General features: G+C 43.2%; 1 protein-coding gene across 9 annotated transcripts in view; it reads right to left on the reverse strand.

Annotated features, from left to right (window-relative positions):
* LOC146567828 (receptor-type tyrosine-protein phosphatase mu-like) overlaps positions 1-25,471 on the reverse strand; it is a 219,885-nt gene that overhangs the window by 117,201 nt on the left and 77,213 nt on the right. For all 9 annotated transcript variants that reach the window (XM_085285668.1, XM_085285667.1, XM_085285664.1 and 6 more), the window contains exons 8-14: positions 24,494-24,606; positions 23,982-24,162; positions 3,938-4,091; positions 2,885-3,060; positions 2,608-2,717; positions 2,318-2,519; positions 1,654-1,756 (exon numbers count right to left, since the gene is read on the reverse strand). In XM_085285668.1, coding sequence (XP_085141794.1) covers positions 1,654-1,756; positions 2,318-2,519; positions 2,608-2,717; positions 2,885-3,060; positions 3,938-4,091; positions 23,982-24,162; positions 24,494-24,606 — 1,039 coding nt within the window. The remainder of the gene's footprint in view (positions 1-1,653; positions 1,757-2,317; positions 2,520-2,607; positions 2,718-2,884; positions 3,061-3,937; positions 4,092-23,981; positions 24,163-24,493; positions 24,607-25,471) is intronic.

Raw genomic sequence — 25,471 nt, forward strand, 5'->3', positions numbered from 1 at the left:
ACAGCGCCAAATCACAACAGCAGTCACCTCGAGGCGCTTTATATTGTACAGTAGATCCTACAATAATAGATACAGAGAAAAACCCAACAATCATATGACCCCCTATGAGCAAGCACTTTGGCGACAGTGGGAAGGAAAAACTCCCTTTTAACAGGAAGAAACCTCCGGCAGAACCAGGCTCAGGGAGGGGCGGGGCCATCTGCTGCGATTGGTTGCGGTGAGAGAAGGAAGACAGGATAAAGACATGCTGTGGAAGAGAGACAGAGGTTAATAACAGATATGATTCAATGCAGAGAGGTCTGTTAAAACACAGTGTCCTCATTATCATAGAGACTCCGTGAGGTGAGATCTCGCGTGGAACTCCACACTGAGGGAAATGAGCAGTTATTTCATGGTTCTTCCATTTGCGAATTATCGCACCACCTATTGTCATCTTTGTCCTGTCATCTGTAGCCCATTCCAGCCTTGTGTAGGTCCAGTCTCATCCCTGACATCCTTGGAAAGCTGTTTGGTCTTGGTCATGGTGCAGAGTTTGAATCTGGACATACTGATTGCTTCTATGGACAGCTGTCTTTCATACAGCTAACGAGTTGAGAAGGCTCCCGGTGTCAGCTCCTTACCTGTATGAAACACACCTGGGAGCCAGAAATCTGCTGATTGATGGGCACAGTCTCTATGGAGATGGGTTTTTGGAGGGGTAGCAGGAGGAGAGAAGCTGCAGAGAGGCGTGTCAGACTGCAACTCTGCTTCCTGGTCCCAACTCTGGATAGTCATATTTTGGGGGGTTTAATAAATTTGTCCATATTTCTAGAAATGAGAGCTGCTCCATCCAAAGTGGGATGGATGCCGTCTCTCCTAACAAGACCAGGTTTCCTCCAGAAGGTTTGCCAATTATCTATGAAGCCCACATCGTTTCTGGGACACCACTCAGACAGCCAGCAATTTAAGGAGAACATGCGGCTAAACATGTCACTCCTGGTCTGATTGGGGAGGGGACCAGAGAAAACTACAGAGTCCCACATTGTTTTGGCAAAGTTGCACACCGATTCAATATTGATTTTAGTGACCTCCGATTGGCGTAACCGGGTGTCATTAGATTAAGCAAATATACCTGCCAGTCTCTCCATTACAGCTCACCTTAGTGTCTCCACCTTTAGGTCACTGCTCTTGGCCTGTAGTCATGTGACAAGCAGGTGTTCATTATCAGCGGCAGAGCCTACCTGTCTGAGACGCCGTCTCACACGCTGCTTCCTGTCTGTTTGTAGTGTGTGTGTGAGACTGACACATTAACTGATAATCCCTGGGTAATCCTCTGTGTTAGAAGTGGGCTTTGATTAGCCCCGCCCGCTGATTGTTAATTAACCAAATCCCTCGCTAAAGCCCGATGACAGAGCCCACTCAGCTGTTGACATGACGACTGTTACTGCAGATACCGCCTCCCTCTGGGCAGCAGTGAGTGTGTGTGTGTGAGACAGTGAGTGTTTTTTAATTTCAGGACAAGTCTTAATTTCCTGTTAGTGATGTGAGCAGTTTGTCGCCTGACTTCCTGCTTCAGGGCGGTACACGTCGGCGCTTTAATCTTTAACAGCAACGTCATGAAATGTTCATGGAGTGGGAGATTGATGCTGCTGAATATTTGAACAGGTACATTACCTGACCGGGGCCCCACGGCTCTGAGCGGGCTTCAGCAGGACGGTGACGGTGGAGTCGGTCTGATTCAGAGGAGACTCCTGATCGTACGCCGGCATCAGAGGAGCTGAAGAGGAGGAGGAGTTACAATATGTTCAGCTCATTCCCTCCTGATTTACCTTCACACTGAAGCAAAGAGTGGAAATGACTCAAAGGCCTGGCGAGGAGCAGAACCACACCCGAGCGCACAGGACACAGTGGAATCAGCTGATTCCTTCCAGCTCGACTGTTTGTGTCGGGAAAACCCAGGTCCGGTCTGCCTGTTTACTCTCACCCGCCTGAACACTGTGACTGAAAGCTCCGTGGGATTAAACACACGACTGGCTTTTCAAAATAAAATGTCAGTAAGAGCCAGTGAGAAGCACTATTGAGTTAACCCTTTCTCACCCAGCCCAACTTGTTTTGTAGTTTTGGCTGTAAAATGACATCTTTCAGGAAACATTTGAATTTTCTCTCTACTCCAGAGTTATGGTCATGTGACGCATATTTCTCTGTCCGTGTTGAGACAGCAGAAACTTGTGAACGCTTTGTGCTACTGTGATACACAAAATAAGCTCACCTTGTCTTCCTTCATTGCAGTCATTTAAAGTAAAAACAACAATCTGAGCTCTTAGTTTGACAGTCCTACCTGAGATCTTGGTGGTAAACTGGGTGATAACAGGGGGCCCAAAGCCTTTAACAGTGGAGGCTCTTATTGTGAAGGAGTAGGTGGAGCCTGGGTAGAGGCCGGTGAACATGTGGCTTGTCTCATTGGCCGGTTTCAACACCCTGCCGCTCTGATTGGACAGGTCAAACTCCGTGTCGAAGGAGCTCAAGGCTTTGTAGGATATCTGGGGAGAAGACAGACATCGGGACCCAGATGACTCACGGGGTCTGACTGGGAGACTGCAAAGCCTGCTGGGAGTTGTATGTATTTACCTCATACTGCCGGATGAGGCCGTAGGTCTGCAGCGGTTCCCTCCAGCTCAGGCTGATCTGCTGCTCGTAGCTGCTGCCGAGGATCGAGTCCACGGGGACTGCCCCGGGAACTGAAACCAAAATGTCACCATAGGTTACCATCGGAGGACAAAGCAGTAGACTCTACTGTGTTTCTACTGTGAAACTGTTGTGACTCTACTGTGATTCTCCTTTGATTCTACTATATCTCTACTGTGACTCTGCTGTGATTCCACTGTGACTCAAGGGAGAGTTTTACCATCCTCGTCTGTCAGCACCAGAAGCTCCTCGCTCTCCTTGCGTCCTTCGGGGTTGCTCAGGATGAGTCTCAGGCTGACGTTGGTGAAGGGTGGAAGGTTGCGTACGGTGTGCGTCGGCATGGTGCTCCTTGTGTCATACACCTCCTCCTCCCGCACCTCCTCCTTTGCTGGCTCCCTGCAGGAGAAACAGCAGGTGCTTGGAAAGAAAGCAGCTAGACTTTAAGTTTCATCTGAGAAGCTTCTTCAGTTCTAAACCAAATAGTTGAGTGGTATTCATCTATTTATCAAGTTGTCCCTTATGAGGGACCCACTACTGATCATGTGACTCATCACATTAGCCAGTGGGTGAAAAAAAGTCGTGGGTCATTATCAGCAGAGGTTTCAGGTGAACCAACTGTGAGATCTTGCCCCACTCCATCATGTGACTTATTAAGATCAACGGCCCAGGATGTGAGTGGGTGTTTAGGCATCTGGGAAGGATTGTAGATGGCAAACAGTTGTGTCGTAAGCCCCGCCCTCTGTTCACAGTGGACATAGATGCTTCTTTCACTCGTCTCTCAAACCATCTGTCTTGTCTGTCCAACATGTGGACACCGGCATACTCGAAAGAGTGACCTTTGGTAACACCTGACACCTCAGCTGATAATGACCCACACCTTGGCTCATGTGGTGAGTCACATGATCAATACAGGTTCAATGACCCTCATAAGGGACACCCCCACTAGGGTTTAAATACCTGGGACTCTCCACCATTTGGTTTAGAACTGAAGAAGCTTCTCGGATGAAATGAAACTTAAAGAAGTACAGTTTCCTTCTTTCCTAGCACCTCAGAGCCCCTCCTACCTTCACCTGTTCACCACGCCCTCCATCCAGCTGTGGTCCAACTCTCTATCTCTAATTTCTGCTGGACCCTCCTTCTCTTTTTGTATGATTACTCTCTTCTGCCAATCATTGGCCCCTCCCTCTCACTTCATTTGGTTCATTACTATCTCTACCATTGGGACCTCCCTCTCTTCACCTGTTGGCCCCTCCCTCTTGCTTCCTGTGTGTACCTGCTCAGGGCCCCTGCAGGTCTGTAGCGGTACTGCACAGTCAGGTTGTAGCTGTAGCAGCGTGTCACGTTGTATCCGAATGGTTCCCAGCGAACCGCCACCTGTTTGGACTGGATGTCAACGACTTCAAGACGCCGTGGGCCGTTCATCGGATCTGAAACCAACACGGAGACCACACAAACAGGAACACGTGATGAGGATAATGAATTGAGACACACCTGTGCTCACCTGTAGCCCTTCTTATCCTCTCCACAATGATGAAAGTAAACTGAAGCTCCTGCCCTGTTGCTGCTGTTCTTAACTTCTGATGGATGTAAACATGTTTTCTTTGACGGAGGATTCGGGTGTTTGTCCTTAAACTGAAGGAAGCAGTGTGAACGTCACGTTGTCACGTCTCTAAAATCCTCTATGTGTGTAAAGTGAAAACAGAGCTGGCGAAGGGCTCAGCTCCGCTCTGCTGCCAACTGTCGCCAAACCGGCGCCTTGCTCTGGGGTCAGTCGGTGCTCAGCCAATCAGAGTTGTTAGGACCTGACCAGGTGACCTCCATCTGAGTTTCTTCATCGCTCAGCATTTTTATCGGCACGCCTCGTCTCCATCGGCTGACCTTCCTGTTGGTGTTAATGACTGAAGCAGCATGTGTCAAATGCAACAGAACAGCTCACTGCATGCACACCAAATCACAAACATAACTATGCTTCTTACCAAAGCACGACTGCAAATCCTGACATGCATCTACATGTCCGTAGGAAAAACACCTCGTTACAGTCTGCTTCACTTATATCTGGGCTTTGCTTTTCCTCACTTCTAATATGAAGTAATCCAGCCAGTGAGACGATGTGAAGAAAATAAGGTGTGCCATCTCTTCCTCAAACCTCTGTTTGTTTCTTTTTGTTGTCCATCACACACGTCCATCTGTTTTCTTACGGACATGCTGATGGATGTTAGGACTCCCAGTTGTGCTTCGGTAAGAAACGGTTATGTTTGTGGTGTGAATATTTCGAGCTGTTGAAAGAAAGATGATTACACTGCATAAAATAGCTGACGCTCAGCACATTCGACCAGACGAGGAAAAATCCAGCCGGTCGGTCTGGTGACTCAAACCAGCTCTCCTCCTCCTCCACAGTCCTCGTTTATAACGTGCTTTACAAACATCAACATCACAGCTAACAGCTGGATTTTACCGTTTCAGTGCAGCTAGCCAAACAGCCAAAAAGTGGACAGTCTGTCCTGGTTCAACATGAACTCACTGCTGCAGCACTAAAGTGATCCCCTCACACTCACGTTTAGTTTAAGTGCCCTTAATTTCCTCTGAGGTATCCATCCTGTCAGTAGTTAGCTAACATAAAGTAATGCGAGTCTGTTAGCACCAACCAACCAATCACATGACGTCACATCCCATACTGACAGAAGATGGCGCTGAACACGACCCAACATCACAGACAGACTTAGGTCCAGGCTCAGTGAGGTATATTAGCCTTTATGTGTAAAGAGTTTCATTTCCCCGTTAATGAGTGAAATTCTGGGATTTTATCAGCAGGTATCTGTGCCTGTGTGATGCTCCCCTACAATATGATGATCAGCTGATAATTCAGCACTCCACACAAACATGGAAAAAGAAACAGATGATTAGCAGGGATTGTGTTTCCCAGTCACCCTGCATGTTTCCTGTTTATCACGTGTGTCTCCAAACAGGCAGAAACATATAAAACCAGTGGCTGTTAACTAAACCCGAACCTTGCAGCATCACCAACATCCAGCTGAAGCCTGAGGAGTGGACCAATGGGTATCCAGCACTGCAGACTCCACCCTGACGCTTCACTGAGGACGGAAACAGACTTCAACTCAAACTTTATTAACACACAGCATGAACACAGATGGAACCATCTGGGAACCATTACAGCCCGTCCAGTCTGGGCTCCTCAGAGCCACACAGAGCCCCCCCCCCTCCCCCCTCTGAGCCTCCAGCAGAGACTTTAACCAACACTGGAAAAAACCCGAGCTCCCTCTGAGACACAGAGAGGGAGATTAAAGGAGGCTTCGAATTGAGCGCGCTCACACACACGCATTCACACGCACACACACATACACGCACGCGCGGGCACACACACACACACACACACACACACACAGTCTTTCTAGTGGCCAATCTAAGTGCTTTATTTCAAGATGACAGACAGCGTTCCACTCAGAGGGGGAATGATAGATGAGAGCAGGAAAGAGCAATTTCTCCTGACAAACCCCTGTGTGTGTGTGTGTGTGTGTGTGTGTGTGTGTGTGTGTGTTCAGGTATTTTCTGCAGCTGGTGAACAATACCTTTCCTGTTCTTTGTTGTCGTTTGTGGTTGTGTGTGTGTGTGTGTGTGTGGGGCACAATAACAGGAAAGAAGTTTTCTGTGCAGCCGCAATCGACCACACACACACACACACACACACACACACACACACACACACACACACACACACACACACACACTGCAGGCTTTTAGCTGAACACAATAGAGGCACTTGTGAGTTTCTGCACCTCGATTGTTGCTCTGAAAGAGAGATGTCGACTTAAATGCTCTGTCTGCAGGGAACACACACACTCACACAGCGACATCGCTACGGCAACAATGTGGGTTGGGGGTCAAGGGAAGGAGGGGGGGGGGGGGCATTGAGGTGGATCCCATTACCCATAATCCCCGAGGGAAGAGTGAACGCTATCACATAAAATCCTCCCATTCCCCTCTGATCAAACCTGTGTGTGTTTGTGTGGTCGTCATGGTTTCCATCCCATCATTTTTTGGGCTGACATTTAAATTACTTGGAGCCAGTGCACCCAGTCGCTGACATCACCAGGTAGTTTTCCACAACATGGCAAAAACTACAAATGACAACCGTCAGGAACTACAGAGCGCCATGTTCACAGCATTCACTGATTACACCAGTGTGTATTCAGATTACTGATTACACCAGTGTGTACTCAGATTACTGATACTTTGATAAAGCTCAGATTACTGATGTTAGGTCAGACTGTGACAGTAAGGTGAACCTTTTGCGAGTTCAGACACCTGCAAAGGTAAGATGCTAACACCAACCTCCAGACTCAGAGTGAGCTCAGGGAACTGTACAGTAACGCCACTGTTTTGCACATGTCTCACTCTGTATATTTTATTTTATATATTTTATTTATTGTTTACTCTATTTAATTTGTAAAATATGTGTGTACACACACACACACACACACACACACACACACACACACATGTAGAAAAATATTTAGTATACACATCCAGAAATGCATATACTATTATATATTGTACATATATTTATTAGTTTCAGATGTAGCCATTCTTGTATTTTGCTTGTTTACGTTCTTGTATTTTGCACAACTCTGTTGCTTGTGAAGCTCGCACACAAGAATTTCACTCACATGTGCTGTACCAATGTACCTGCACATGTGATGTGACAATAAAAGTGATTTGATTTTGATTTGATTTGAACGGAGATAACCACCCAATCAATCAATCAGGACAGTAATCAATATATCTTTTTTTATCTTCTTCAGGTTTATTTTCTTTTAAAGGAAAATTAGATATTAGTAATAGCAAAAAAATAAATAAATTATGTTATATTGTTATATTATTCTATATTAAATTATTTATTTATTATTTAAAGGAGTCCCAGGCTTCTACCTTTCTACCTTTAAAACCCACCACCAGCCAAATGGCTGGTAGGCTTTTAGCTAGGCTTTAGCTTCAGCCAAGTGGAAGCTAAATTGGCTAGTCATTCATATGTAAATTAGGTTGTTAGCTGGGAATTCTGGAGGGAGGGGAGTGGGGGTGTGTGGATGAGGGGGTGGGGGAGCTGCTAAAAGCTGTGAACTTCCTTTTGTGTTTCATCTTGATGCATTCTCAATCATCCAGGGAAATAAATCTCCAAAAGTCACCAACTTGGAGTGTTTCAGTTTGCCATCTTAGGCAGAAATCAACACACATGGGTGTAGGTCCTTTGTTGCTGAGATTTATTGATAAAAACAGTACAAAAAACCAACCATTTGTACACATATTTACAAATAATAATAAAAAGTGAGTGAGTACATTTCAACATTTTCAGCAATCACTCACAATCCTGGCACTGCCATGGTATCTGTAGTCTGCATTTACCACATGTGTATCTGTAGCAGTGAACACATCGCACAGTGGCATGATTGTTCTTGCATTTGTGTTTGACCTGACACGTGGCTCTTTTTCCAGGGCTAGGTGTGGAGGGTTGTGTCCGAAGCAACTGTTCTTTTCTTGCCTTCTTCTCAGCTACATGAGAGTGAGCCAACTCTCTTGCAAGCTCCACCACATTTACATATGAATGACTAGCCAATCCACTAGTGGATTGAGGAATTTCCCTGCGAATCTTGTTGACTGTGCCGAGGATGGTGGTTTTCAGTCTAAGAAGTTTTTGCGCAAGTGAAAGCGATGTGAAAAAATTGTCCGTGGTAACATTTCTGCCCTTGTCTAGGAATGGTTCCATCAGCCTCATTACTACATTTTCAGAAAGTCTCTCCCCAGTGGGATGATTGGGGTCCTTGCCAAGATATGGGAAGACATTGCAAATGTACTTGGATTTTAGGTCGCAAGCCACCCAAAACTTGATCCCAAACTTGTCAGGTTTACTTGCAATATACTGCAGGAAACAGCACCGAGTCTTTGATGGGAAAAGCTGTTCATCAACGGTGATATGTAGACCAGGGTTGTAGCACGTGATGCAGTTGGTGACCAATGATCCCCACACACTGGAAATTGCAGCGAACTTATCAGTCTTTGCTCGATTTGCTCCATTGTGGCATCAATCAGACCACTGGTACAATGTTGAAATGTACTCACTCACTTTTTATTATTATTTGTAAATATGTGTACAAATGGTTGGTTTTTTGTACTGTTTTTATCAATAAATCTCAGCAACAAAGGACCTACACCCATGTGTGTTGATTTCTCCCTAAGACGGCAAACTGAAACACTCCAAGTTGGTGACTTTTGGAGATTTATTTCCCTGGATGATTGAGAATGCATCAAGATGAAACACAAAAGGAAGTTCACAGCTTTTAGCAGCTCCCCCACCCCCTCATCCACACACCCCCACTCCCCTCCCTCCAGAATTCCCAGCTAACAACCTAATATACATATGAATGACTAGCCAATTTAGCTTCCACTTGGCTGAAGCTAAAGCTTAGCTAAAAGCCATTTGGCTGCTCTCCGGGTTTTAAAGGTAGAAAAAGCCAAATGGCAGTCCGTGGTGATGTAAGTGTTAATATTTCAGTTTTCTGGGTCTTTGGAACTCAGAAACCAAATGAATTAGAAGCTGTGGTTATGGACAATTTCTTTTAAGATTTATAGACTAAATGTTGAAGTGCTAAATCTGATCAGAAGACGATGAAATGACCTGGCTGACTTTATCAAAGTAAAGCTGCCTTCCCTCCTGGGTCCGGTGTAAAGAGCTGCTTTTCTTTTTTTCTTATTCTTTTTTTCTATTTTCTTATTTGGACTCTGCTTGTAAATCTGTCCTCGACGTAGGCTCCTTGGCTAACTGATTTTACCAGAACCGCTAGAAAAGAATGTAGAAGATGTGAAAGACGGTGGAAAAAAGAGAAAGCTCTTAAGACTAGCTGGAAAGTCTATCAGAAAGCAGGCTGCCAAGCACTCCTATTTTTCCCAACTTATTGCTGCCAGCTTGCATAACCCTCGTGTTCTATATAAATCTAGAAATTCTGTACTTAATACAGAAGGCTATGTTCTTTTGCACTCTTCTGAGGTTATGTGCAATAAGTTTCTTAATTATTTTGTGGACAAGATTGCTAGTTTGAGACCTCTGACTCTATCTATTGCTGACCCAGCCATGCATGGTTCTTGCTCAGGTTTGTTCTCTGCTATTCTACCAATTCTTTTACCTGATTTAGAGAAACTTGTGCTGAATGCTCAACTGTGTGGCTCTCCAAATGACGTTGTTCCTCCCCGTTTTCTCAAAAAGGGATTTCCTACCATCGGACCACACATTCTGAACATTATTAATACTAGTCTTTTGTCTTGGTGCATTGTCAATCATCCAGGAAAGCAAATCTCCAAAAGTTGATTCTGTTCCTCTGGATGTAGCTACAAAACGCTACGTTCAGATGAACAGAATCAACTTTTGGAGACTAGTCTTTTGTCTGGTCAAGTACCTAGGGAGTTTAAGCATAGTCATACATCCTTTACTTAAGAAACCAGGCTGCTTCATGCCCTGGAGGACGGGGCTGTGGCCCCCCCACACCCTCTAGCAGATCATTACATGAAGGAACCTTTTAAAAAACAAAAAACAAGCGCGTCCATGCTCACAGGTGTACACACGGGTGATCACACCCACAAACTACACCCTTTTTGGCTCCTACCTCAAAGCACACTGTGTTCTGTTGATCTTATGTGCTGCACAATAATGTTTAATATTTAGTATTTACTGTCATATTCCCATATATCATTGTGATGTTGTTTATTCTATTACTCTTGTTCTCTTCTGCTTGTTTTCTTTTTTCTTTCTCAGCAGGTGACCCAGGTGATTGATATATGCTTTTTCTTTTCTTTTTTTCTTCTTTTTTTTCTTTTTCTGCTCATTCTGTTGGTTTTTGGTTTTTGCCCTTCTCCCCCGTCCCTCTTCTCAGCTGTTTCTCTTTCCCTCATTCTTTCTCCCCTTGGCTTAATCCCCTCTGCTTTGGGGTGTTCCACAGGGATCTATTTTTGGGCCGTTATTGTTTTCACTGTACCTTTTGCCTCTTGGCGCGATTTTCCAAAAACATAAAGTGTCATTCCATCTATACGCAGATGACTGCCAGTTTTATTTACCTTTTAGTCATTCTGATAGTTTCCCAAGTTGACCTCTGCTTTACTGCCTTAGTAATGTTAAAGCATGGATGGCCAAAAACTTTTTAAATTTTAATGATCGGAAGACGGAAGCGATCTTATTTGGTCCAAATCATTTTTCTCACGCTCCAGATGTTGATCTTGCCGCTTTGACTTCCCATTTAAAGAGTTCGATCACAAATCTCGGAGTAAAAATTGATTCTGCACTTACCTTTGGTCAGGTAAACGGGGTGGTAAAATCAGCATTTTATCACCTCAGACGTTTATCAAAGGTTAAGCCCTTTCTTTCCAAGCGTGACTTGAAAAGTGTTATTCACGCCTTTATTTTTTCACATTTAGATTATTGCAATTCTCTTTTAATAGGGGTTGGGCAGGGCACTTTATCACGCTTGCAACTAGTGCAAAATGCTGCGGCACGATTTTTAACTGGTAGAAGGAAATTCGACCACATCACTCCGGTTTTGGTCTCTCTACATTGGCTTCCAATTGAATTTAGGATCCGTTTTAAAGTCCTTTCATTGGTTTTTAAATCTCTAAAGGGTCTGGCACCTGTTTATTTGTCTGATTTGTTAAAGCCCCATGTCCTCATTCACTCGCTTCGGTCAGCTGAGCAGCTGTTGCTGCTTTCAGTCCCAAAGTCGCTTCTTCAGTCTCAGCTGACTGCAGGTTTCAATCTTATAAACAGTACATTTGCATAATGACTGAAACCAGAAGTCCAGATGAACAGATTCAACTTTTGGAAATATGGTATCTAACCTGATTCTTACTCTGGGTGGCATTACCTTGGCCACCGGTAACACTGTGAGGAACCAGGATATGTCCTTCAATGCACATATTAAACAAATATGTAAGACTGCTTTCTTCCATTTGTGCAACATCTCTAAAGTTATAAATATCCTGTCTCAGAGTGACGCTGAAAAACTAGTTCATGCATTTATTATTTTCAGGCTGGACGACTGTAATTCATTATTATCAGGAAGTCCAAAAAACTCCCTGAAAAGCCTTCAGCTAATCCAAAATGCTGCAGCAAGAGTCCTGACAGGGACTAGAAAGAGAGCAGATTTCTCCTGTTTTGGCTTCTTGTTAAAATCCAGAATTCAAAATCCTGCTCCTCACATACAAGGTCTTAAATAATCAGGACCCATCTTATCTTAATGACCTTGTAGTACCATATCACCCTATTAGAGCACTTCGCTCTCGCACTGCAGGCTTACTTGTTGTTCCTAGAGTATTTAAAAGTAGAATGGGGGGGAGAGTCTTCAGTGCGCTGGTTTCAATATCTAATAATTAGTAACACACACACACACACACACAAGCTGTGGACTCTCATTCTCCACATTACCAGGACATGTTTGTTGCCCACATGAGTCTTTTTTTAATCTTCTGCTGGGTTTAAAAAGCTGAACTCGTCTCCCTCTGCGTTTCTGAGCCTCCCTCTTCCTGTGACCTTTTCAGCCAACACGACCCTGACTGATGGAAACAGATTTCCAGCATTCACCCTGCTGACACACACACACACACACACACACACACACACACACACACACACACACAGCTGGTGCTTTGTTCTCAGTGAAAAGCAGGAAATTTCAACCTTTCAGAGTTTTATGATGAGAACCTCGCTTTCTCCTCCTTTATCACGGCGTTTCTTTGGAGCTGGGTGTTAAACGATTACAGTGAAATAACTTTGCCTCCATAGAATTATGAAACCCGGTCAATATAAAATCGATAGAAGTCATTTTGTTCCACATCGTCCAGCCCTTTTCTTTAACACATATTAACCGAACTGAGCTCATATACTGTAAATGGCTCGTAGCCTAACGCCCCCTACAGTCTGTGGCCATAAACGCTTACCAGCTAATGACATGCTGCAGATATGTGCATAAATCAGTGATGCTAATGTTTTTGTATGAGGAACAAATCACCTTTCATAAAGTGACACATAAACACACTCAGAATTATTACTGCTCTCTTTTTTCTGTGGATGTTCTGAGGTCACTTCCTGTCTGATGGATTGTCCACACTCTTCCTCGTGCCGCTGTTACATGTGTTCACTTTAAACACCACAGAAGAACAGATTACAGGCAGAGAGACGAGTGATGAACGTCTGAAGGTGACTTTAAGATGAAGGGGAGGAGGAGGAGGAGAGGTTTAATTTTTCATTTCCAGGAGATTTAATATGAGAGGATGGCTGAAGACGAAGAGAGATGAGAATCAGTGATGGATGATCGAAGGCGCTGACCAGAACAGCCGCTTAGTGAGAGAGCAGCTGGAAACCAGTGAATCCAGTCTAAATACAGATCAGGTTCTCCATATCCTGTGACAGGGGAACTTTCTGCCATGAACGTTCTGCTACACATGAACGTTATGGTACAGATGAATGTTCTGTTATACATGAACTTTACGGTACAGGTGAACGTTCTGATATGAACGCTACGCTACACATGAACGTTATGCTACAGGTGAACGTTCTGCTACAAATGAACGTTACGGTACAGGTGAACGTTCTGCTATGAACGTTCTGTTACACACAAACGTTACGGTACAGGTGAACGTTCTGCTATGAACGTTCTGTTACACACAAACGTTACGGTACAGGTGAACGTTCTGCTATGAACGTTCTGTTACACACAAACGTTACGGTACAGGTGAACGTTCTGCCATGAACGTTCTGTTACACACAAACGTTACGGTACAGGTGAACGTTCTGCCATGAACGTTCTGCAACAAATGAACGTTACGGTACAGGTGAACGTTCTGCTACAAATGAACGTTATGGTACAGGTGAACGTTCTGCCATGAACGTTCTGCTACACACGAACGTTACGGTACAGGTGAACGTTCTGCTATGAACGTTCTGTTACACACAAACGTTACGGTACAGGTGAACGTTCTGCCATGAATGTTGTGCTACACATGAACGTTACGGTACAGGTGAACGTTCTGCCATGAACGTTCTGCAACAAATGAACGTTACGGTACAGGTGAACGTTCTGCCATGAATGTTGTGCTACACATGAACATTACGGTACAGGTGAACGTTCTGCCATGAACGTTCTGCAACAAATGAACGTTACGGTACAGGTGAACGTTCTGCTACAAATGAACTTTATGGTACAGGTGAACGTTCTGCTATGAACGTTCTGCAACAAATGAACGTTACGGTACAGGTGAACGTTCTGCTACAAATGAACGTTATGGTACAGGTGAACGTTCTGCTACAAATGAACTTTATGGTATAGGTGAACGTTCTGCCATGAACGTTCTGCAACAAATGAACGTTACGGTACAGGTGAACGTTCTGCTACAAATGAACTTTATGGTACAGATGAACGTTCTGCTATGAACGCTCTGTTACAAATGAACGTTACGGTACAGGTGAACGCTCTGTTACAAATGAACTTTACGGTACAGATGAACGTTCTGCTATGAACGTTCTGCTACAAATGAACGTTACGGTATAGGTGAACAGTCTGCCATGAACGTTCTGCTACATGTGAACGTTACGGTACAGGTGAACGTTCTGCTATGAACGTTCTGCTTCAAATGAACGTTACGGTACAGGTGAACGTTCTGCTATGAACGTTCTGCTACACATGAACATTACGGTACAGGTGAACTTTCTGCTACAAATGAACGTTACGTCACAGGTGAACTTTCTGCTACAAATGAACGTTACGGTACAGGTGAACGTTCTGCTACACATGAACATTACGGTACAGGTGAACTTTCTGCTACAAATGAACGTTACGGTACAGGTGAACGTTCTGCTACAAATGAACGTTACGGTACAGGTGAACTTTCTGCTACAAATGAACGTTACGGTACAGGTGAACGTTCTGCTACAAATGAACGTTACGGTACAGGTGAACTTTCTGCTACAAATGAACATTACAGTACAGGTGAACGTTCTGCTATGAACGTTCTGTTACAAATGAACGTTACGGTACAGGTGAACGTTCTGCTACACATGAACATTACAGTACAGGTGAACGTTCTGCTATGAACGTTCTGCTTCAAATGAACGTTACGGTACAGGTGAACGTTCTGCTATGAACGCTCTGTTACAAATGAACTTTACGGTACAGATGAACGTTCTGCTATGAACGTTCTGCTTCAAATGAACGTTACGGTACAGGTGAACGTTCTGCTATGAACGCTCTGTTACAAATGAACTTTACGGTACAGGTGAACGTTCTGCTATGAACGCTCTGTTACAAATGAACTTTACGGTACAGGTGAACGTTCTGCTACACATGAACATTACAGTACAGGTGAACGTTCTGCTATGAACGTTCTGTTACAAATGAACGTTACGGTATAGGTGAACGTTCTGTTACACATGAATACAATAAGAACTTCTTAGATGACGTGTCTGATCTGTTGGCTGAAATTATGCCAAAATATGATCATGTCCTTATTATTGGGGACTTCAATATTCATGTGTGCTGCCCTGACAAGCCAATGGCAAAGGACTTTTTAAATCTTATTGACTCTTTTGCTCTTGTGCAACCTGTGTCTGTGCCTACACAAAAATATGGGCACACGTTGGACCTTGTTTTAACTCATAATTTACCTGTCTCTAACTTTAGAGGTTTGTGATGTTGTAGGGTCAGACCATAGGCCTGTCTTGTTTGAGGTTTTCCTTCCTTTTACCAAAGTTAATCTTCCTCCTGTTGCTGCTAGGAGCTGTCGTATTTTTAACCCTTCCTCTGCTGGACAGTTCTCTATTGTTTTTAATCAGAACAGCGGCCTTCCTGATTTCATATGCAATGATACAGAAGAGCTGAGTACGTGGTTTTACTCTGTCTGCCAAACTGCTTTAGATTCAGTGGCCCCCTTTAAGCTTAGGCAAGTAAAAGCCAAATCTGAACCCTGGCTGAATGAAGACACCTGGGCTGCCAGAAGAAAGTGTAGGAGAGCTGAACGTAAATGGAAGAAGGATCAACTTCAGGTGTCATACCAAATGTTACAAGACTACTGGAATTCTTACCAGAAAATTGTAAAAGATGCTAAGAGGAAACATTTTGCTGCTATTATTCAGGCAAATTGTCGTAAGCCTCATGTCTTATTCAAGACTATTGACATGGTCCTTCATGCTCCACAGACTGTTGGTGTCGAGTCCTCTCAGGAAATTTGTGAAAACTTCCTGCACTTTTTTATTGATAAAGTGCTATCTGTCAAAGCACAGACTTCCCAGTCCGTTCTCGACCCTTCTACCCCTGTCCCTAGTTCTGCTGTCTTTGACAGGTTCGAGCCAGTTTCCTTGCTCTGCCTGCAGGAGTTGGTTGCTCACATGAAGCCCTCAGCTTCCCCTCATGATGCTCTCCCTCCTCGATTTTTCAAAGAGGTTTTTCTCACTATAGCATCAGCTGTACAATCCATTGTAAATAGTAGTCTGTCCTCTGGTGTTGTACCTGTCAATCTCAAACATGCGGTGATTCAGCCTCTACTCAAGAAACCTGCTCTTGATCCTGATATTATTGCGAATTACAGACCTATTTCCAAACTGTCTTTTATCTCAAAGATTCTTGAAAAGGTCGTTTACAAGCAATTAATGTCCTTCCTAGAAGAACACGGTATTTTAGAAGTTTTCCAATCTGGTTTTAAAGCTTTACATAGTACCGAATCTGCCCTTTTAAGAGTTTTTAATGATGTGTTTTTGGCAAATGACTCAGGTGACTGTGTTATTATTGTGCTGTTAGATTTAACTGCTGCTTTTGATACAGTGGATCATAATATTTTAATTTCCCGTTTAGAGCAGTTGGTGGGTATGCGGAGTACCGCACTGCAGTGGCTCAGATCCTATTTGGCAGAGCGAACTTTCTCTGTGAAACTCGGGGAGTTTGTATCCTCTGCTGCTTCTCTTCAATGTGGGGTCCCACAGGGTTCAGTTTTAGGCCCGCTTCTTTTCTCTCTATATCTCCGACCCCTTGGGTCTATTTTCAGGAAACGTGGGATTTCTTTCCACTGCTACGTCGATGACTCCCAGATTTATTTCCCACTTAAAAAGATAAATGGCTTCTCAGTAGACTCGCTGCTCAGATGCCTTGATGAAATAAGGGCCTGGATGGCTTTGAACTTTTTACATTTTAATGAACAGAAAACAGAAGTGATGGTTTTTGGTGGCGCTTCTGAGGCCACTATTATAGATCTTGGTTCACTGGCACAGTATGTTAAACCAGTCATCACTAATCTGGGAGTTAAAATAGAGGCAAATCTTAAACTTGAAAGCCAGGTCAGAGCTGTTGTAAGATCTAGCTTTTTTCATTTGAGGGAATTAGCCAAAATAAAACCCATCTTATCGAAACAGCATTTTGAGACAGTAATCCATGCCTTTGTTACTTCTAGGCTGGATTATTGTAACACACTTTATTTTGGGGTTAGTGATGCGTCCATTAGGCGGCTGCAGGTTGTGAAAAATGCTGCAGCACGTCTTTTAACTGGAACAAAAAGGTTTGAGCACATTACCCCAATTTTAATTTCACTCCACTGGCTACCTGTACATTTTAGGATTGTTTTTAAAATTCTCTTATTTGCTTTTAAATCTCTTAATGGCCTGGCCCCCCCCTACCTCTCGGAGCTACTACAACCATATACACCTGCCCGTTCCCTTAGGTCCGCCAATCAGCAGCTCCTTAAGGTACCGAAAACTAAGTATAAATCAAATTCAAATTCAAATTCAAATTTTATTTGTCATGTACACAGTCATACACAGTACGATATGTAGTGAAATGCTTGGACAACTGCTCGTGACCTAAAGAAAACAAAAAAGGAAAAGGCTATGAATAAGATAGGAAATAAATATGAAAAATTAAAAAGGTGATCGTGCTTTTGCTGTAGTTGCTCCAAAGTTGTGGAATGATCTACCCTTGCATGTTAGGCAGGCCTCTTCTCTCTCTGAATTTAAAAGTCTTCTTAAAACATATTTATTCGCTGAAGCCTTTGGCATTGATTAGAGGGGTTGACTCAATTTGTTTTGACATGTTTCAATTTATTTTAGTTTTTTAGTTATTTATTTTATCTTATCTCATTTTAATTTTCTTTACTTATGCTTTTAGCATGTACAGCACTTTGTGAACTCTGGTTTTATGTTAAAGTGCTTTATAAATAAAGGTGGTATGGTACGTTACGGTACAGGTAAACGGTCTGCCATGAACGTTGTGCTACAGGTGATCATGCTGCCTCACACTGACACAAACACATTCATGAACTTGCTCGCCTTCAATTTTCATTTCACATTTTGTCTCTCATGTCTGAACTTCATTCCGCAATCATTCCCAGGGGGAAACAAACAGACGCTGCGACTTTGGGACAACGATGTCAGCGTCCACTGAGACATCTATTGTGTTGGCAATCCTCTGAGCAGTGCTCGCTGTCTTTTAGCTCTGGTTTGGTCTCCACCAGCTGCTTGCTTAAAATCAGCTTGGGTCTCACTTATAAAGGCCTGATGACGACTTCTCAGTATTAGACAGCATAATGCTGGAACGTCGGAGAACCAAGCACAGAAGTAAAAGCACTAAAACGTCAGAGAGCTGAGCAGAGCGTGAAAATCTGAGGTGGAAAGAGAAAAAACTCAAATATTCATGTGATATTTTTCTAAAAGCCTCAACAAACAGCACACACACTTTAATGGATGTTAACACACACACACACAAAGGTTTTTATTTCATGACCGATGCTCAACTCTTCATCTTTCTATAAGCGGGAGGATTCCAGCTCGGCTCTCCTCGGCTTCTGGGTTCGCTCTGACTTCTGGTGCCACCAAACGTTCAGGTTTTCAGTTTTACTTGATTTATCAATGTCTGCTTCTCAGGATCAGCTCTGATACTGACACCTAGGCTTTTTACCACCCACAGCTTTAAACGTATTGATCGTGTGCAGCTGCTCGTCCAGCAGACGGATGTCTCAAGAAGCATTTAAAGATGTTATTGATTCATTTTGAGGCTCCACCCACACGGCGTTTGTATTCAGAGCTTTCCTCCCTCTGTCTTTAAAGGACTCATCAGCTCTGCAAACATCTGATTTTCATGAATAAACAGATGAGTGAGCACACAGAGGACAGACGTGGTTACAAAGTGTCCAGGTGCATAATGGGAAATGCAAGAATCAGTGTTGAATGAGAATGTGTTTGATTGTTCTGCCGTGTTTACCTCTGACTACATGTACTACTAAATGTAATAAAGTTTGTTTTTACATGGCAGTGTGTATGTGAATAATAATAATAACAATAATGAAGTAGAAGAAAACATCAAGTGACTGCAGAGAGATAACACAGCCTTCTCTAGACGGCCTGAACTGAAAACAAATGTTTGTTACATCAGTGAAGCTTTATCAGAGTTTCGTTTATACATCAGAGGATGAATAAAGTTTGATTGAACACACCACAGATCACAGGGAGATGTTCAGACGGCCTCGCTGATCCTGATGGAACGTGAAGAGTTTGTCGCACTGATCAGTGATCAAGATGAGGGTATGAAGCAGAATGTGAAATGAAGAAGTCCTGTTTATCTGCCACCACGCTGAGTCGCCTCACTGAGCTCTAAGTCCTAAAGCTTGTATGATGGACACACTCATCCATTATTGACGACACACACACACGCAGGCTGCTTCATAATTGATCAGCACTAAAATGAATAAATAAAAGTGAGTTGAAGAAAGAGACGAGTGCCATCAGAGCGAATGTTGAGAGTGTGTGTATCACAACACTAACAGTGTGTGAGCCGTCAGTCACACACACACACACTCACAGTTTTTAACATATCTTTGGTTTCTCCGTGTTTCCTGCTGTCAATCTCAGAGGAGCGCTTGCTTTAGTCTGCTGACAGTCCCAGAGAGGTGGAGGTTATCACACAGACTGACACAATCACTTTGTTTTGTGATCTAGGACATACTGAGGAACCAAAAAACTCTCACCGACTGTGAGAACACTACCAAGGGCCATTAGAACCTCATACAGGCTGTGAGAACACTACCAAGGGCCATTAGAACCTCATACATGCTGTGAGAACACTACCAAGGGCCATTAGAACCTCATACAGGCTGTGAGAACACTACCAAGGGCCATTAGAACCTCATACAGGCTGTGAGAACACTATCAAGAACCATTAGAACCTCATACAGGCTGTGAGAACACTACCAAGGGCCATTAGAACCTCATACATGCTGTGAGAACACTATCAAGAACCATTAGAACCTCATACGTGCTGTGAGAACACTACCAAGGGCCATTAGAACCTCATACATGCTGTGAGAACACTATCAAGAACCATTAGAACCTCATACGTGCTGTGAGAACATTACCAAGTAGGACTGTGTGATATGACTAAAATCTCATATCCCGATATAAGATATTTATCGTCCCAACAATGACATAAATCACAAAAGTTTTACATTTTCTGTAAATTCTGTGAATCTCGGGCAGCTCGACTTGTGTGACGTGCTTTCAGCTGAGTGTCGTGTAGCTGGAGTCGAGTGTTTTAACTGATGAGAGATGAGATGATGAGATAGCCTTTATTTGTCAGTTGCAGGTCTTTTGCCCACAACCGAGATGACAGACCTTGCCGACCGTACATACAATACAAACATCACATTGGGGAGACAGGTCAGGCCAGGTAGTGAGGAAAAAAAAACACTGAAATGTGCAACACAAAAGGATAATACAGGAATGCACAGGTATCAACACACCATAACACCAGACTTCTCGTTAAAGGGTGTCAATAGCATTCAGAGACCAGTTGATCAAATCCATAATTCTCTTTTAGGTTTTAGACACAGACTGTGAGAGAGTGTTCCAGGGAAAGTAATACAAAAAAGACACGAGACTAGACAAGGACATAAGAACTAGCAGGAAAGATAAGGGAGAGGAGAAAAGTGCGTCCGCCTCCTCCGAGAGCCAAATCAAGATGCACGAAACGATACATTTTTAGACACAAGTTGTAACGGCTGCCGTTTTCTTTGTGAGTATTTATTACACGGCGTGCTGCGGGGAAAAGCCTGCTCTAACGTTGGAGTCTAAGGTTTATTTTGAGCACCTGACTGCTCTTTCTTTGCTTCTCATCCGTAAACTCTCTTCATACTCTTTCACGCGATTCTGAGTCTGACGTGGGGACCCGATTGCACCATAATTTGCATACTACAGTTTTCTGACTTTTCATAACCAAACCATGTCCATGCTACAGAGGTGGCCTCTCATTTAGGAATAAGGGCTCCATTTGTTTTGACTGGACCTTCTGTTTGTCATCATTTCAGTTTATTTTGAAAAATCTCAACAGGCTCTTCAGCTTCATTGTGAAAGGTTTATGTGGAAAATAAACAGGCGGACAGCGGAGCCACACACTGGGTTTACTGTCATTGTTGCTAATGACAGCGTGTAAAAAAAGTCGCTTGTCTCTCCGTAGTGTGGTTATTTTAAATATAAGAGAAAGAGAGAACTTTAAGAGATTACTATAGCCACTACAGTGACCATCAAAACCATGAAAAAAATGTTGCCATAAACAGTTTATTTTGTGACACCACGAAACAAAACGATAGTGTAATATGAAACGATAGATTTTTTCATATCGTCATCCGATATATATATTGTTATATCAAACAGCCCTACTACCAAGGACCATTAGAAACTCATACAGGCTATGAGAACACAGCAGACCTCATCCACACCATCACCGCGTCACCATGAGCAACTAGAGCTTTCTTAAAGACCATTAGCACAAAGACCCTCATCAGGTCTCATTAGAAATGCAGCAAAAGCTGTCAGAGCTTTATCAGCACCAATGATTCACCACAGACCCTTACAATGTCACCAAGAACCATTACAGCCTCCTCAATGACCGAAATAACATCAGTGATCATCAGAACTTGACTGCTGGGCATGTTTTTCATTTTTCCTCCTGGAATAAGAGGCTCTCAGTTGGCTTGTACCAGGAAGTGCATCAAGAATCCAAGTGCATGTAGGACAACGCACATGCGCATAACAGCCTTCAAAAGCACACTAAAGGATGAACCTGCTCCTCACTGTCACAGGTCAGTGTGACAGGAAGCCTCTGAGGGTGGGGGCTATGGAGGGTGTAATGGGGGGGGGGGGGGGGGGGGGGGGGGGTTCTACAGACACACAAGTTTATAGGAACATGACAGTGGCTGCGAGGTGTTGAAATGAGTCATGAAGCAGCAGGTCTGAGACGCCGGCATGTTGAAACCTGACACAGTTGTTCACAGTGTCGCCACTGGAACGACTGACAGCAGGACTGGAAAACATGAAGTTTGGAGGCAAGCACACAAAAACACGTCAGCATTGGAAACATCTGCATTGATTTTGATTCATATTTTGTTCAAACATGACTTTTTTATGTTGAAGTTTTTTTTATTATTTTTTTCTTAAAGGAAATTGAAGTGAATGCTTTTATAATTATCACTGTGGAAAATAGAGGTGGTGTAATGCTGACATGAAAAAACTTGCACACTTTCTTTTAACCCTTTAAAGCCGGCCGTTTTGCATAACTATTTTTAAATCCCGGTAGCACTGCAACCATGTAAGCTAGCGCAATAATCTTTTTTGCATATGAAACCGGAGAAGTTGTACTTACATCTTATGCCATCAGCTTGTCCTCGGTCACGGTTTCCTTCCATATATAGCTTTGCAAAAACTGCATAAAAAGCGCTTGCAGCAACAAAAACATAATATTCCAGAAACACGCTTTGCCGATCCGATCAGCTGTTTGTAACACTTCCTACGTCCATCAGCGCGAACTATCGCATGTCCGCCATGTCCTGCCCAAAACTGGAAGTGACGTCATTTTGCGGAAATGTAGTTTTTTTTTTACCATCGGGGCCTTATAAGCCTATACTGGTGTCTTTCAAAGTTATGTTTGACTTTATGACTCTCTGTATTGTTTCTGGGATGCTTAGGACTCATATTGCACTGCTGGAAATAGTTTATTTTGATGCACATGCGGTTTTTTTGCAAATGTGCACTATAATATTTATTTTAGTTTTTCCTGCAGTGTATAAAAATTGGTGTATTTCAAAAATAAAACTATGAAGACACTTAAATAAAATTTCCTGTGGTGGGAAACTATTTTGTGCAACTTTTTTGTATTTACAGTTTTGAGGGATAAGCCTCTTAAATTTCTCTAACTAGAAATTTTTTCAATTTTTTTGCAGTTTATCGCATTCTTTGCAATTTTATGTAATTACTATGCACTTAATGCATACATATTATTAAAATTTGGGCTATAATTGTTGTATTGATGTATATCAACTTGAAATTCTCCCAAAAATGTCTCTAGAGCATGTAAAAATATAATATAAGCTCTGGCGGACTTGGTTCTATGGTAGGTCTTAAAGGGTTAAGCTGAGATTGATATTATCATCACCTAAAAAATAACATTGTGGTTTTCTTTAAATTATGATTGTTTTACTAAATATTTTTGTGAATCTAAGTGTCTGCTGATGTTCTTTGTTTAAAAATATAGTTCCTCTTTGAAACACAAAGCTCTTTGTTGCTGTTGATAATGTGATCATGTAAATAAAACTTATACTGACAATAATGTAAGCATATGGGTTATATTCTTTCTATAAATTCAAACACAGGTATGTGAATAAAAACAGATCAAATGAATCTGAATTATGAAGACTGGCACTAATAATAATTACAACGAATAGAAACGTGTGGAACAAGCAAACACTCCACAGATGAAGTAACAACTGCACCAGCAATAAAAAGGCTGCACCTGTGTAATTAGCGAGCTAATTGCTAATAACATCCAGTTTTTTGTTTGCGTACACACACACACACACACACACACACACACACACACACACACCTGCGGCACAGTGTGTTGGTGTGTTCATTCAGGAGATTAACTGCTAGCGTAGTGTGTACGCAGTAGCCATTAGGAGCTAATGAGTGTGATGCTAACAAAGCTGGCTGTCTTAAGGAGCTCATCGTTAACCATTAGCCACCTGATGAGCTCAGTGCTAATGCAGCTTAGCACGGTACGCTAATGACTCAGCCATTAACCTCCTAATAAGAGCAGTGTGAGTGGAGCCACACGGTTAGCTGCTAGCTGCTAGCAATCACCCGAGGGTCTCTACAAAACAAAACCAACTATGATGACATGAAACGGCCCTCATCACTGATTGGCTGCAGGGTTCGACCATGTGACCTCACTTTCACCCACCTGCACACTTGGTCCTGGCTCTGAGCGGTGGCCCGGGGTTCCCTGTGCCTCCATCCAGGGGCCTGGTGAGGAGCACACTGATCTCATACTCTGTGTCGGGGTCCAGATGCCCGATTTTATGAGTGGGCTTATCAACCGGTGTGGTGTCGATCAACATGCCTGCTGTCGTCCGATACTCAACCTGAAAGCGAGCACAATGTTACAGGTAGGCTGCCCCAGAAGTGGACAAAAATCACCCGACCAAAACAAATATAAAGCAAATTCCTGGATCTAAACTTTCTTTGAAAAAAAAATATGCACGCATATACATCTGCACATACATACATACATACTATAGAATTGTAAGTTCTATGCATTACAGAATTCTGCCACAGTTTGTGGCTCCAGCGTCTAAACTTTCTTTGACTATTAGCCTGTTAAAGGGAACAGCAGGCTGATAAGCTAACTATGCAATGTTAGCCAATGTCGTAGCTGTAGCCACACTTCTGAATCAGTGACCAATCAGCACTCACGTCTCGCTCAGTGATTGGTCCGTCCCCATTGATCGAGTTGGCGTTAAGTTGTATCCACAGGTAGGTGGCACCAACTGCTGTCAGCTGAGGAGGGGCGATGGGTACAGGGGGCTCTGAGGGACAAAGGACCAAGATCAGTCTGACAACACACACATGAACACTCACACACACATGAACACTCACACACACATGAACACTCACACACACATGAACACTCACACACACATGCTCTTCTGGGTTTCACTAAACTCTTGACGAGGGAGGAAGGTGTTAATAAGACAATTAATATTCGTGACCTTCGGCGAATCACGGCAGACCTGGATTCTATTACCCAGAATCCCCGGTGGTGCTGCTCTACTTCGTCTTGACCCACTTCATCAAAAACACACACACACACACCAGCCAGGATACAATGATATCTGTTTTTCACGTTCAAGTTAATGTTCACCTGTGTGTGTGTGTGTGTGTGTGTGTGTGTGTGTGTGTGTGTTATTGTATCAAACACACATACAAAGTCTGAGTGACAGTTCAATCAGAGGTTTAACCGCCGGGGATTGTGGGGATATGTGTCAGGTCATGTGACCAACAAACACCTCCTCACCTGTTATGGTGTTTGTTTGCTTAGAAATGGCACACACAGACACACACTTAATCCTTGTATTGATCAGCTCAGCTGTGAGTAATGTCACTTGGATCTGCTTCTTCTCACATCTACAGACACAAACTGAAATCTGAACTAAACAAATATAAAAGTATATATGAGTGTGTGTGTGTGTATAAAAATAAAACTCGGGTTTCAAGCTGGGGTCCTCAGTAGCTTGAGGGTCCTGCGCAGTATCTTAGCTGTTCATACTGCACTCTTCTGAACAGAGATCCCTGATGTTGTTCCCGGGACCTGCTGGAGCCACTTGCCTAACTTGAGGGGGTCACTGCCCTGGTCAGCACTGGGACCACTCTTACCTTCGCTCTCTACAACTT

Source organism: Mchenga conophoros, linkage group LG9 (genome assembly GCF_057382185.1).
Source record: "Mchenga conophoros isolate Kocher_MC1m ecotype Shallow Benthic linkage group LG9, M_conophoros_male_GT1.1, whole genome shotgun sequence".
Lineage (NCBI taxonomy): Eukaryota > Metazoa > Chordata > Actinopteri > Cichliformes > Cichlidae > Mchenga > Mchenga conophoros.